Raw genomic sequence first — 14,068 nt, 5'->3', positions numbered from 1 at the left:
AAGTGAAACTGCAATGAAAGTGATATTGCTATGTGCTTGATATCGAGCACTATCGCGAAAACGGAATGATATTCTGGCCAATCATCTGAACTTACATACGTCTTGTAATCCCAGAGTCTAGAGATGGGTGTAGAAGCAAGCAAGCAAGCAAGCAGGTCGGGGCCAGGAACAGTAACGTCTGTGTGCCGAGGAGAACCGACCCAGCCTTTGTACAACAGTTCAGAGAGTAACGTAAGTCCGCTGAGGGTGCTATTATTATGTGTCAACTAGTATGTGTGTTGGGGCGAATGACTTGTGACTGTTGGCTGCAGTGGATGACCACCCGACCTCCCGTGAAATGTCTAGTGCTGCGAGGAGTATATACGGTTCATGTACTTATGCTATCTGTCTTCACAGTATATGTACGAGTGTCTGGCGATCGATAACTATGTGTCTGATGCAGAAGAGGTGATTTTGTATGGCGCAGGATACGAATTGCATATTTTCTACATCGACATGGTATGATGTGATATACAGTCAGGTAGGAGATCGGTCACGCTGTAATATTACAGCTTCCATGCTCGTGACAGAGCAGTGTAGTTAAGAAAGTTTCTTTCCATGTTTGACGATCTGTAGACCACTTTTGCCGGGTTTAACTGTCAGTGCAATATGGCGATCTACACAAAATAGTTTTGCTGATGAAAGTCTCGTCTACAGAAAAGAATGGTGGACGGTGCCCCCGCATCGACAGCAGCAACAGTTTGTAAGAGCCAATCAGAATGCTCCATTCATTCACAAGACATCCTTTGTGCTGGCACATGGGACCTCTACATAGCGGTGACGATGTTTACCATTTCAGAGGCGCTTGTTGAAACCATAATGTCACGATCTCCAGTAGATTTTTCTAGCACATCCACAGGGAAACTTCGCTGTTGTTTACACAGACGTGAGACATCAGTATAACACTGAGACCCTTTTATCTGCGCCTGTGTGGGAGAGTCGCTATGCAGACATCTCTCTCTTGGCAATTATGCCTACACTGGACCAGCAGGAAAGTGCAGAGGCTGGGTAAACAAGTATGCAATGGCAGACGCATCTCGTTTGTTGGATGGTTATCTCATTAGGATCGCTAGGAACAATGAATCCTGTGTCATTCTGATAAGTATAAGAAAAGATTGTTATACTGCATCTTATTTACATACACATGCGATGTCAGTATAACATTGAGAAATTTTTAGCTGTACGTGTGACGGCGAGTTGCTCAGCAATTAGGTCTTTGCTGGACCGCAGGTACAAAGGCTATGCATCATTGTGCCAGCAACGGTAATTAGGTGAACACATGCTCAGCTGAAGGCAACTCACAGCCCGGAGCGATGTGCCCACGCTACCCCAGTGTGCACGCCTTGGTGCTTCTGTAGGGAATAGTTTGCTGATATGTCGCAGTTGAATTTCTTAACGATAGTTCCAAAGCGTTTTTACATGCAATGAGTGGTTTACACTGCATTATTTCGGCTGTTTAAGCGTTGTGGGCGTGTTTGCAGTATGTTACATTTGCATTATTTCGCCAATTTTATGTGTAGTGAACGTGTCTGTTGCATTATTTTGTGAACATGTCTGTGGGCTGGGCAATGCATTATTTCCATAGTTATAATTAGTGAGCATATTTGCGTAATGCTTTACAGACATTATTTTGACAATTTACGAGTTGTTTGCTCGTCTTTACGTTAGTGTACTGCATTATTTTGTGAACAGGTCTGTAGGCTGAGCAATTCATTATTTCGGCGGTTTACAGTTAGCGAGTATGTTTGCAGAGCGTTATACATGCATTATTTCGGTGATTTACGAGCAGTTTGAATGTCTGTAGGCTGTATAATGCATTATTTTCAGCAGTTTACAATTAGTAATCGTGTTTTCAGAGCGTTTTGCATGCTTTATGCCGGCCAGAGTGGCCGAGCGGTTCTAGGGGCTTCAGTCTAGAACCGCGCGACCCCTACGGTCGCAGATTCGAATCCTGCTTCGGGCATGGATGTGTGTGATGTCCTTAGGTTAGTTAGGTTTAAGTAGTTCTAAGTTCTAGGGGGCTGATGACCTAAGATGTTTAGTCCCATACTGCTCAGAGCCATTTTGAACATGCATTATTTTGACAATTTACGAGGTTTTTGTGTGTCTGCACAACAGTGTACTGCATTATTTCGAGATTTGCGAGTATTTCCAGGTCTGTTGCCAGCTGAAGATAGGTGCAAACCCGAAATGCATATGGCATAAATAAAACGCATTAAAAAGTGGCTGGTTACTGTATTTATATAGTGAAATATCATTATCCACGGCCACGGAGCTCAACAGTCCAAATAAAATGGACAAATTGGTATTTACCAGAAGAATTTTTTTCTAAAGCGATTTATGCACTTTGTAAGCGCTGGACGACTTACATTGAGCGTGGGAGAGATTATGTTGAAAAGTGATACAGCTTTGTACCACTTCTGCACAGTAAGTAACATTTTAAAAAATATTTAAGGTTTCCATTTGACTCACCCTCGTACTATATGTCATACATCGTAGTCTATCTGAGTTGTGGGACTAGTGGGTGACACCGATACGCACAGGTGTGGGCGGCGAGCTGGCAGTGGAGTCGTTCGCAGAGGAGGAGCCGCTGCTGGGCGCGCTGCTGGAGGCGGTGTCGGAGCTCAACCAGTCGCTGGTGGAGGACCTGAACGCGTGGCCGGCCGGAGGCGGCGGCGTCCTGGGCTTCGGGCTGCTCCCCGGCACCGTGCGCAACGGCACCAGGTGGAACGCCGCCAGGGCCTTCCTGCGCAAGCCGCGCCACAATCTGCACGTGCTCAAGAACGCCCAAGTCACCAAGGTAAGAGCTCACAGCCCTGGACTGCCGCTAACACGACCCCATTTCGCTGCCGCGCCACTTGGGGCGCTGCAAGTTTATCAGTCCATCATCACGTTTTCCTGTTCGGTGATTTAAAGTCTTCCATGTCTGGATTACTTTCGTAGTAAAAAGCAGTTGGTTTCAACGCATTGTGTTCCTGATTACGACTTCTTGTATGAGCTGCCCGCTTTAAACTGTACTGTACGTATAAGCAGCGATCAAAAAGTTTCCGCAGAGGGCGTTGCTGTAGTATACGAAGGTGTTTCGGAAAGTAAAGATACACCGGACGCCAGAGGAACAGAAGAGTTTTGGCGAGCAAGTTGGCAACACTGGTGTTAACCTTGAAACGTTAGCTTTCTCCTCGCGGTCGTTCGGCATAGAGATGGGTCGAACTCGTTCATTCCCGTGAACTAATTCATTCATTTCGAGCTTTGCCGCGAAGCGTTCAAATGAAGTAGTTCATTCGTGAAGTACGGAAGCCTGGCGAAGTTGCCCAGTTCGCCGCTCAGCTGCGGCTACGTTCACTTCGCCTCGCTCGTAGAATAAAGCTTCGTAATACTTTAATTTTACCAACAGATGGCCGAACTATGCAGTAAAGTGTAAGCAACGTTTTGCGCTCTTATAGCGTCTGAGTTAAATAGAGCATTGTCGAAGGGGACAAAGGAAAGATAAACAGAGAAGCCTCTCACATATAAAGAAAGTATTGCATTTAATCTTGCTCGACATTTTCTCATGAAGCTCCCAAAAAAGTCTTTATCTGTCAAAAGAAACATTATTTGTTGTATTCATGGACTGAAAACTAGGACTACCAACGAAATGCAGTCCAATTTTATGTTGCTTTTAAAATTTAATCCAAAATAGAATGAGTATGTTTACCACTGTCACAAAGTCTATATACCTAAGTTAAGTAATTATTCAGAAGTTTTCCTGTAGATTTTATTTTTGTTGAGAATAATAACCCTCCAGATTCAACACGTAAAGTGTCACCTGTAGCCATTGGTACGATTCCAGGTAAAATCCCTCTTTCATTGTTATTAACACACATTTATTTTCATGTTGGCTGTGCGTGCTCACACAGCCAGCCTCTACGTTTGTATCTTTAATATTCACTTGTCTGCAAGCGCTCCCAACGGTAGGCTACCTGTAGACGCGAAGTTTAACTGCAAAAATAGTTACGGGTAATGATGTCAGCACTGCAGGAAGCAACTGACGCTGCTTTCCCCTCGCCCCTCACCTCCCCACGCCGATGACCTCGCTGTCTGGTCTCCTTCCCCAAACAACCCAAACAACTCACCTCCCCAGCCCCTCGTAAACCTATCTTTCCCAACAAACACGGCGCGATTCGTCGACAGGCAGTAGAGGGAGGACTGAAGTAAAGGGAGGGTGAGTGATGTAGCGCCGATGTAGTGGGAGAGGAAGAGGGGAAGAGAGTGAGTGAACTAGAAAAAAGTGTGGAGTGTGCTACCTGTGAAGAGTTTGAAGTACCAGTTCATTGAAACTGAGTGGTTAGTTCACACTTCACTGGAGTGAAGCGTTCATTTGAACGACTCATTCACGAGCTTCGGGAGTTGAACGTTGCTTCTGGTTGGAGTAGGTCGTGTTTAAAATGGCTGCGCCGATTCAGAATCCCGCCAAATGCGAAGTGAGCTCCGTCATACGTTTTCTTCATGCAAAAGGTCAGCGACCAGCGGATATTCACAAAGAAATTGTTTCTGTTTATGGGAACATTATGACTCCACAAAATGTAACGAAATGGTGTCGTCATTTCTCTGAAGGTAGGACCGATGTTCATAACGAACAAAGAACAGGTCTTCCACCTGTGATCTCTGATGCCCTTCTTCGGCGAACGGAGGAAGCAATTCGTGCCAATAGACGTCTCACATTGAAAGAATTGCATCAGGTCATACCGGATGTGTCAACGACAACTCTTGATGATGTTGTGACTGTCAAGTTAGGGTACCGGAAATTGTGTGCGCGCTGGGTTCCAAAACTGTTAACGGAAGAACACAAAAAGAAAGGGATGGGCTTTGCACTCGACTTCCTCACACGCTATGCTGAAGCAGGTGATACGTTCCCTGATCACACTGTGACAGGTGACGAGACGTGGATTTACCACCATACACCTGAATCCAAGCAACAATCAATGGCGTCATTCGAATTCACCAAAAGCCAAGAAATGCAAAACGTCGATTTCAGCGAAGAAAATCATGGCTTCTGTTGAATTTATGACTCCTGGAACGACAATTAATGCTGCTGCATATTGCCAGACTTTGAAACGTCTTCGAAGGGCAATTCAAAACAAACGCAGGGGAATGCTGACAAGTGGAGTCCGCTTGCTTCATGACAACGCTCGGCCTCACAGAGCTCTCGTACCCAATGCACTACTCAAACAATTCAAATGGGACATATTGGTCCATTCGCCATACAACCCGAACCTTGCGCCCACCGACTTACATGTCTACCGTTACCTGATCTTGGTGGAAAATCACGACGATGAAGACATCAAAGATGAAGTTGAAATGTGGTTCCAACAACAGGTGGCAACCTTCTATGACTGTGGGATACAAAAGCTTGTGCACCGACTTAACAAATGTTTGGATAACGGGAGTGATTATGTCGAAAAATAACAAATAATCCAGTTATAAGATGTAACTGACGTTTTCTAAATAAATGTTCTATTTAAGGACAGCGACCCATTGTATCTTTACTTTTCGGAATGCCCTGGTATATGCAACGTAGCGCGATTACCATGCGGGTGTACAGGGTGTAACGCAGTGGTTCCCAGCCTGTCAATAACTGCTCCTGACACGTAAAATGAAATTTTCTTAGGGGTAAAGACTAAACGATTCGATTCTGTTTCAGTCATCAAACTAAATACTTTTCAAAAGCTCATTACTACTATCACAGTTTTGTAAAACTCTAAAAGTAATTATACAAGTTATCGTTTGGAAGCTTTAATGCGACGGAGGTTACAGGTTCCTCACATACTCCACCCACTGCACACACACACACACACACAGATATGTTGTACTTTGTTCCGAACATCGCTGATGATGAAAGTAAGCCATATACGTAAAAAATGCTAAATATATCAAGAAAATGTCTGCTCCAAGTTGTAGATAGTACCTGTGGTAGTCCAGAAATTTCATCATTACTTGCTTCGTAGCAGATAAGTGAACTGATTGACAGTACAACATAGCAGTGACTACATAAGGCCTACTACAGTATTATACACAGTATTATTATTATTATTACTAATAGTGGTTCTGATCAGACCCATAGCATTAACAGTTGAAGTCTTCCAATTTCTGCCCATCCAGAAGTGCATCAATCAAGTGATTTGCGAACAGTAAGTGTAGTGCACACATTTTGACCTTGAAAGTTTTAAATGGATTTGCAGTATGCAGGTTAAGCAAGCGCGACAATGGAAAAGATTGAGGCAGTGGAAGTATGTGCCAGCCGCTGTGGCCGAGTGCTTCTAGGCGCTTCAGTTCAGAACCGCGCTGCTGCTACGGCCGCAGGTTCGAATCTTGCCTCGGGCATGGATGTGTGTGATGTCCTTAGGTTAGTTGGGTTTAAGTCGTTCTAAGTGTAGGGGACTGATGATCTCAGATCTTAAGTCCCATAGTGCTTAGAGCCATTTGAAGTGGACGTAGGTATTGTAACAAGTGTGTATCCTCACTGTGTACAGTGAGCTTTCTTATCTGAGAAGAAGTTGTGGGTAGCACTTCCGATATACCACGAATTCCTTAGTCATTCATTCTAACCCACCCACCCAGTCCCCTCCCGCCTACACATAAACTAAATATCGTTCATCTTCCATCATTTTAAAGAAAACTCTTTCTTACTACAGCAAGATCCTGAAGATTGGGTGGGGGGGGGGGGGAGTGGGAGGCACAATCGGCAGCAGGGAATTAAAGGAAAAGGGGGGGGGGGGGGTACTAGCTAATGTTTGATTGCAGTCATGCATAATGGTCTAAGAAAGGTACGGAACCACTGGTGTAACAGGCACAAGAATAGGTATTTTTATATTTGGTACCTTAATACATACAAACATGAGTGTGTTGGCTGTTTTCTTCTGTCCTGAACAGTCTTCCTACAAGCATGTACAAGACCCGAAATTTTGTGGACTACGCCTGTCAGTATAAAAGGGGTTCAAAAGGCTCTGAGCACTACGGGACTTAACATCTACTGTCATCAGTCCCCTAGAACTTAGAACTACTTAAACCTAACTAACCTACGGACATTACACAACACCCAGTCATCACGAGCCGGAGAAAATCCCTGACCCCGCTGGGAACCGAACCCGGGAACCCGGGCGCGGGAAGCAAGAACGCTACCGCACGACCAAGAGCTGCGGACGCCTGTCAGTATAGATCAACCGTTTTGCGTCTACGCGCCCACACTTCAACACCTGACCTACTGCCAGGAAAAATAAGCATTGATGGCTTGCTTTTGCCACACATACTTGGAGCCACTAAACAACCTAAAGCATACATACGACTTGTAATAGAGAGCGCCCCACAAACGAAACAAACTTATAATAGCTATAATCATTAGTCTGTAAATGAAGCAAATATTGATGTAATAGGTGTTCAGTGCACCGTCTTCAGTGAGCAGTTTGTATAAGCACCAACATGTAGGCAAGAGATTAGTGTGACGTTCGTGTCTTTCCGATGTGAATGCGCTAAATGCGGAAACGTGAACTATGGTGACGTTATTACCAATTGTATCCAAAAAGGACCAACATACCGTTGTTCTTTTCATGGTTGCAGTAGGATAAACTACGGCAGACATGCATCGGAGAATGAAGAATGTGTATGAGATAGCATATCTATCGAAAATCATGTCCGGGAAAACTACGACAAGGGGTGCTGCTGCTATACTATATCGTATGTCCCCATACTGTAAATGTCGTAATGCAGAAGTTATGCCAACTCAAATGGATGACACTCGAGCAATCGCCCTATAGTCCTTATCTCTCCCCATGCAATTACCACGCCTTCTGTCGCTTCAAGAACGCTTTGGAGGGTGGACAATTCCTGCATGACGAGCATGTGTAGCAGGGAGTTACGAACTTCTTCACACAGAACGACAAGATGTTTCAAATTGCTCTGAGCACTATGAGACTTAACATCTGAGGTCATCAGTCCCCTAGAACTTAGAACTACTTAAACCTAACTAACCTAAGGACATCACACACATCCATACCCGAGGCAGGATTCGAACCTGCGACAATAGCGGTCGCGCGGTTCCAGACTGAAGCGCCTAGAACCGCTCGGCCACTTCGGCCGGCCATGATGTTTTATCAAACGGATATCTTCTAGTCGGTGTGTCGGTGGGACGATTGTCTCAACGGTCACGGTGATTTTGCCTGACTAGCATTACAGTTCTGGATTGTACGGCCTTAGAACTGCAACTTTTTGATCGCCCCTTATACGTTAGTCGTATACTGCTTGATTTCTGCTCGCATCCGTAATACTGTGTGGAGTATATGATTCTGTATTTGTTTTAATTTCATGTAAAATAGAAGCTGGTCTCATCATATGGTGTTCTGTGGACGTCTGCATATTTGTTGCTGCTTACAGATCCGTGTGCCAAGTGCTCGATTTAAACACATTATAAGAATATTGCTTTCGTTATACTGCATTTTTGTTTGCATTCACGTACTTTCACGTATTTAATATAGAACTCCATGTCAGCAGCTTTTGACAGAACTGCTTTTCAACAGTATTACATGTTCGGTACGGAGAACGTAGCGCCACCAATTGTCAAATGGGTGACATTTATAGCGCAGTACGGCCGGTGTGGCCGTGCGGTTCTAGGCGCTTGTCTGGAACCGCGTGACCGCTACGGTCGCAGGTTGGAATCCTACCTCGGGCATGGATGGTGTGATGTCCTTAGGTTAGTTAGGTTTAAGTAGTTCTAAGTTCTAGGGGACTGATGACCACAGATGTTAAGTCCCATAGTGCTCAGAGCCATTTGAACCATTCTAGCGCAGTATGTTTCGAGACTATGTTACTCCATCATCAAGCGATATAAAACAAGGAAACAAATCAATAAATCGTTACACGATACGTAATTGCCGCCATATATAAAAATATTTATGTCGTCCTATCCTACCATATGCCTTAAAGCTTCTATGCTATTAGCCACCGTCAAAAATAAAAACCTCGCATCAAAAATGCATTGTAATACTCTTCTTGGAAGACCTCATGTTGGTGTTTTACAATCTCAAAGTGCAGTTGTAAACAAAAGGCAGCAGCTGTCACCCATCAAAGAAGAACATTCCTCCAATGCGAATGTCGCAGACCCCAACACCCTGACTCGTGGAGGGAGGCAATTTTGATTCCCCTCCTCAAACCAGGGAAGGACCGAACGCATCCCAGTAGTTATCGGAGTATTGCCTTGACGAGCTGTGTTGGGAAGACGTTGGAACGCATGGTCAACCGCCGCCTGGTTTGGCTGCTCGAGACCAGGCAGCTCCTTAGCCCCTCTCAGTGTGGCTTTCGGAGATGTCGTTCCACTATAGACAACTTGACCCTGCTTGAGGCCGCCATCCAGCAGGCCTTTCTACGTAACCAGCATTGTCTAGGGGTCTTCTTTGACATTAATAAGGCGTATGACACTACTTGGCGCCGCCTTATCCTCAATCAACTCCATGAGTGGGGCTTTCGTGGCCGTCTCCCCATCTTCATTCGGTCCTTTCTTTCTCACCGCCTCTTTCGGTATCGGGTTGGTAATGTGCTATCGGATTTGTACGTGCAGGAGAATGGTGTTCCTCAGGGCAGCGTTTTAAGTGTCACCCTCTTTGCCGTTGCTATTAACAGTATCACGTCCACTATCCGGAGTCCTGCCCAATGCTCCTTGTTTGTGGACGATTTTGCTGTTTTCTGTTCTTCCTCCAGTCTTGTCAGTGCTAGTCGGCAGTTACAGCTTACGATAAAGCGCTTAGAGGCATGGACTGCAAAGACGGGTTTTACCTTTTCTGCAGACAAATCTGTGTGTGTTCATTTTAATCGTTCTCGGCGTCTTTTTACCTCCCCTGAATTGCGTCTGAGGGACACCGTTCTTTCCTTTTAGAGACACTGTGAGGTTCCTGGGCCTCACTTTTGATTCCAAGTTGTCGTGGTTGCCTCACCTTAAAGACCTCAAGGTGCGGGCCCTGAAGGCACTGAATATTTTGAAGTGTCTGAGCCATCGGTCCTGGGGAGCAGATCGGGCGCGTCTGCTGCAGTTTTATAGGGCTTTCGTCCGATCGCGTCTTGACTATGCTTGCACCGTGTATGGGTCAGCGAGGCCTTCGTATCTGAAGATCCTTGACGCAGTACACCATGAGGGTATCAGGCTGGCCACTGGTGCTTTCCGTACCAGTCCCATCCCCAGCCTGTGTGCTGAGGCAGGGGAACCGCCGCTCGCCATCCGGCGGAAACTCCTCATGGTGCGACGGGTGTGTCATTTCCTTGCCTGTCCTACCTCCCCTGCGTACCCTACCGTTGCCCGACCGCCTATGGAACGTCTCTTTTCCAGTCGTCCCAGGGCAACAAAACCATTTGGGATTCGTGCCAAGCATTTGCTTGAGTCCCTTGGTGTGGAGCGTGTGGCCCCCCAACGACAAGGTTTTACTCGCCTGCCTCCCTGGTTGCTCCAGAGGCCCAGCATCCTTTTAGACTTGTCGGAGAACCGGAGGAACTGCACTCCGGCGTTTGTTTTTACCTCCTTATTTTACGATATTTTAAATCAGCATCCGGACCATGTACCTGTATTCACAGATGGCTCTAAACAGGGGGACACTGTTGGTTGTGCTGTTGTTTTCCCTGATCGAGTCGTCAAGTTACGGCTTCCTGCGGTGTTTACCATCCTCGATGCCGAATTATTTGCAATACTGCGGGCATTGGAGCAGATGAGATGTGTTCCCAGTATTAAGTTCCTCATCTGTTCTGACTCCCTGAGTGCCCTTCAGACCATTCAACACTTGTACCCAGCGGATACGGTCGTCCAGAACATCCATGATGCCCTACTCCACCTGCAACGGCAGGGGAAGGTGGTTTCTTTCTGCTGGGTGCCGGGGCACGTGGGTATTAGGGGCAACGAACTGGCGGATGTGGCTGCCAAAGATGCATGTTCCCTCCCTCACGTTGTTGAATGTGCCGTCCCCCTCCATGCTGTAACCTCCCTTTTGCGTTTTCGTGTTATGCATCAATGGGAAGAGGAGTGGTTGGCAGTTTCTGACAATAAGCTGCGTCTGGTAAAGGCCACTACGCGACCATGGCGTACGTCCTACCAGTCATACAGGCGGGATGAGGTCCTCCTCACTCGCCTCCGCATTGGACACAGTCCCTTCACGCATGGTTTTTTACTCCGGCGGGAGGACCCCCCAATCTGCAGTGCTTGTGGCGTCCAGATTACTGTCCGCCACATTTTACTTGACTGTCTTTTATTCTCTGACCAGAGGGCGGTGGTTTCCTTGCCACCGGATTTGCCCTCTATTTTGCAAGACGACGCAGCGACTGTGGTTAAGGTTTTACGGTTTTGTGTCCTGTCCAATCTGTTGCCTCGGATTTTAGGGAGAAGGTTTTAATGTGCTGCTGGGTGACTGGCTCACCCAGTTTTTAGGTAAGAGGTCCGCCAGTCACGATTACCTCCTTCTTTCACTTCGGTATCTATTCTCTTTTCCTTGTGTTTCCTTTCCTTTTTTAGTGTGTTTCTTCTCCTCTTGTTTTGCCTCTGTATGTGCGCATTTGGAACTGCGTTAGGCCTGTGTCTTTTAGCCGTTCTCCTTGTTCGGCGTCCGTCTTCGTCCCTTCACCGCCTGTGTTCCTGTTTCTATGCGCTTGGGCGCTGATGACCACGCTGTTTAGCGCCCGTAAACCTCAAACACACACACACACACACACACAACACTGCAATTGTCCATCATAAAATCTATGAACATTTTATGTGTCAAGCACCAATAAATTGTGCAAATCAATACTACACCTATGGTGTAACTTGTGCGTCCGTAGACACTGAGAAAAAAAAAAAATCGCAAACCGAGAAGGAGCTGTGATACATAAAAGGAAGTTTTTAGGAGTTTTTTTATACCTGAAAGATAATGTCTATTCAAATTTCGCGCCTGTCACGTAAAGTGGCACTAGTAGCGCCACTGTGGGGATACAAATCACGTTTGCCTTAAATGCACTCTGTAACAATCGTGAGCGTTAGTTACCTTTGAGAATGGACGTGGTGAGTGGATGTTACTCAAGAATGCCTTTAAGGCGGCAAAGACACCACTGTTAACACCTTATTCAATTTGAACTTCTGCAGTATTACAGAAATACTTAGCAGGAATGTAGCCAATGAAAATGATTTCCGGAAGCGGTGATCATGAGAATGAAAGGTCGCAAAAAAACCGGGCTCCAGACGGCCACGTGGCACTGCCGAAAGGGAAAACCATCGTATTCGGTGAATGGCTGTGGCGCGACCTACTGTATCTGCAGCGCTATCTGAGCAGCAGTTGGCACCACAGTGACACAACGACCTGAGCCGGGCTGTGGCTCGCGTTGGTGCTGTTTGTAGGTTTCCGCCCTCTCTTAGAGGCCAGGCGGTATCGTTCAGTTGGCATGGTTGCTGTTGTTTGTCTTCGTTTCGTGTTGACTGACGCCAATCGGTTTCGCAAGCGTATCCTGTCCGCTAGTGACAGCAGTGGCCGTTGTCGAGATATAATAACTGTTGCCCTATCTTTGGGGGGGGGGGGGGGGGGGGGGAGTGACGTCGTTGTTTTTCCGGGTCGTGTGAGTGGACTAGATGGGGACTTGGGAGGAGCCAGGTCCGCACAGTGCCAGAACACGCAGGGACTGCTGGGACACGCGCGTTCTGCCGGATGGAAGCGCTGTGGTCACGAGGGTGTACGACCTCGTTGTAATCCGGATTAAGCAAGCTTTAAGATGAGTGCATTTCAATCCAAGTAGAGAAACCTCCACCATTGTGAAATCTGACGATTCTCCTACGACTTTGGTTCGCGTTGCTGCTCGTAGTGTCGCCGAGACGAAGAGCAGTGAGTGGAGTGCTTGGGGAAGGCGCATCTTATTAGCTTTCCTTGACTTCTTATCACTGTTTAATGCGTTCACCTTGTTACAATTTGTTAAGTTCAACCAGCGGTAATTTTTCTTGCCTGATGGCCGCTAACGCCCGAGTTACCTGCCCTAGGGGCCGGTTGGTGACTCTCCTACTCTGGTGGTAGTGATTCCTTTCTCGTTCCGGGAGCTCTACACATAGTATTCTGGGGACGCAGTGCAGGCCGCCAGTTCCGGCTTTGGCTTATTGTTCCATCGTCGAATTTGGTTTATCGGACGTCAGGTAGCTTCAGCAAGATTATCATTAGTCATTCGTTAGACTGCCACTAGCCTGAGTTAGCATCTTGTGAAGTGAATGCAACTCTTAGATGCCTATCTCATCGCCCACGAAAGTGTTTGTTGCCGGACCTTCTCAGAGGTCGATTCCTACAACACCGTCTGTGGCCCCTTGGTTCTTGTAAGACATGTGTGCTCTAAATGGAGGTCTAATGGCCAGTAGTTCAGTGTAACGGTCCTTCAGTCCACTCCCTCTGCGGCTATAGTCTGCCTCAGTACCCTTTAAGGAACTTACGTACTGGTCTTGGTTTTTATTATTTTATTATTTATTATTATACCTTGTAATTCCCACATTAAAGGTTATATATGCCTAGTTAATAGTTCTGGTCGCCTTCTGGAATAAATCTAGCAGTGTAGTGTCCAGTGGATGTTCAGGGTTGTGTTACAAAGTTTACCATCATCTTATCTGACCCGTTTGGTGATCAGTTGCTTGATTTTTTTAATTAACCTTTGCTATTGTATTTGCTGTTTTACAGCAGGTTTCTAAATTTTTTATATTATTGCCGTTCCTGGTGAGTAAGGCCTTCAGCCGTGATTGTGGTCATTGGCCTTAAAATTCTAATTTGGTATTTGTACTTTAGCAGTAAGCCTTATACCCTTATTTACGGCCATTCCTGGCGTCTGATGCCTTCTGCTGCGTTAGTGGCGAGTTGCCTTTAATATTTCAATACCTGTAATTTGTAAATAGCAGTTAGTTTTAAAAAATTCTTAATTAATTGCCATTCCTGGCGTGTAAGGCCTTCTGCCCAGATCACAGTGACTTGCTTTTAAAACATTACCTGCTGTATCTGTATTTAATGGCGAGTTACCAAATTGTAAC

At 46.1% G+C, this 14,068-nt stretch overlaps 1 protein-coding gene across 2 annotated transcripts in view; it reads left to right on the top strand.

Annotated features, from left to right (window-relative positions):
* LOC126282106 (glucose dehydrogenase [FAD, quinone]-like) overlaps positions 1-14,068 on the top strand; it is a 230,275-nt gene that overhangs the window by 62,983 nt on the left and 153,224 nt on the right. For both annotated transcript variants that reach the window (XM_049981568.1, XM_049981567.1), the window contains exon 4: positions 2,583-2,839. In XM_049981568.1, coding sequence (XP_049837525.1) covers positions 2,583-2,839 — 257 coding nt within the window. The remainder of the gene's footprint in view (positions 1-2,582; positions 2,840-14,068) is intronic.

This window comes from Schistocerca gregaria, chromosome 7 (genome assembly GCF_023897955.1).
Source record: "Schistocerca gregaria isolate iqSchGreg1 chromosome 7, iqSchGreg1.2, whole genome shotgun sequence".
Taxonomy (NCBI): Eukaryota; Metazoa; Arthropoda; class Insecta; order Orthoptera; family Acrididae; genus Schistocerca; species Schistocerca gregaria.
Note: the sequence above shows the minus strand (reverse complement) of the source record. Positions and strands in the feature narration are given on the sequence as shown.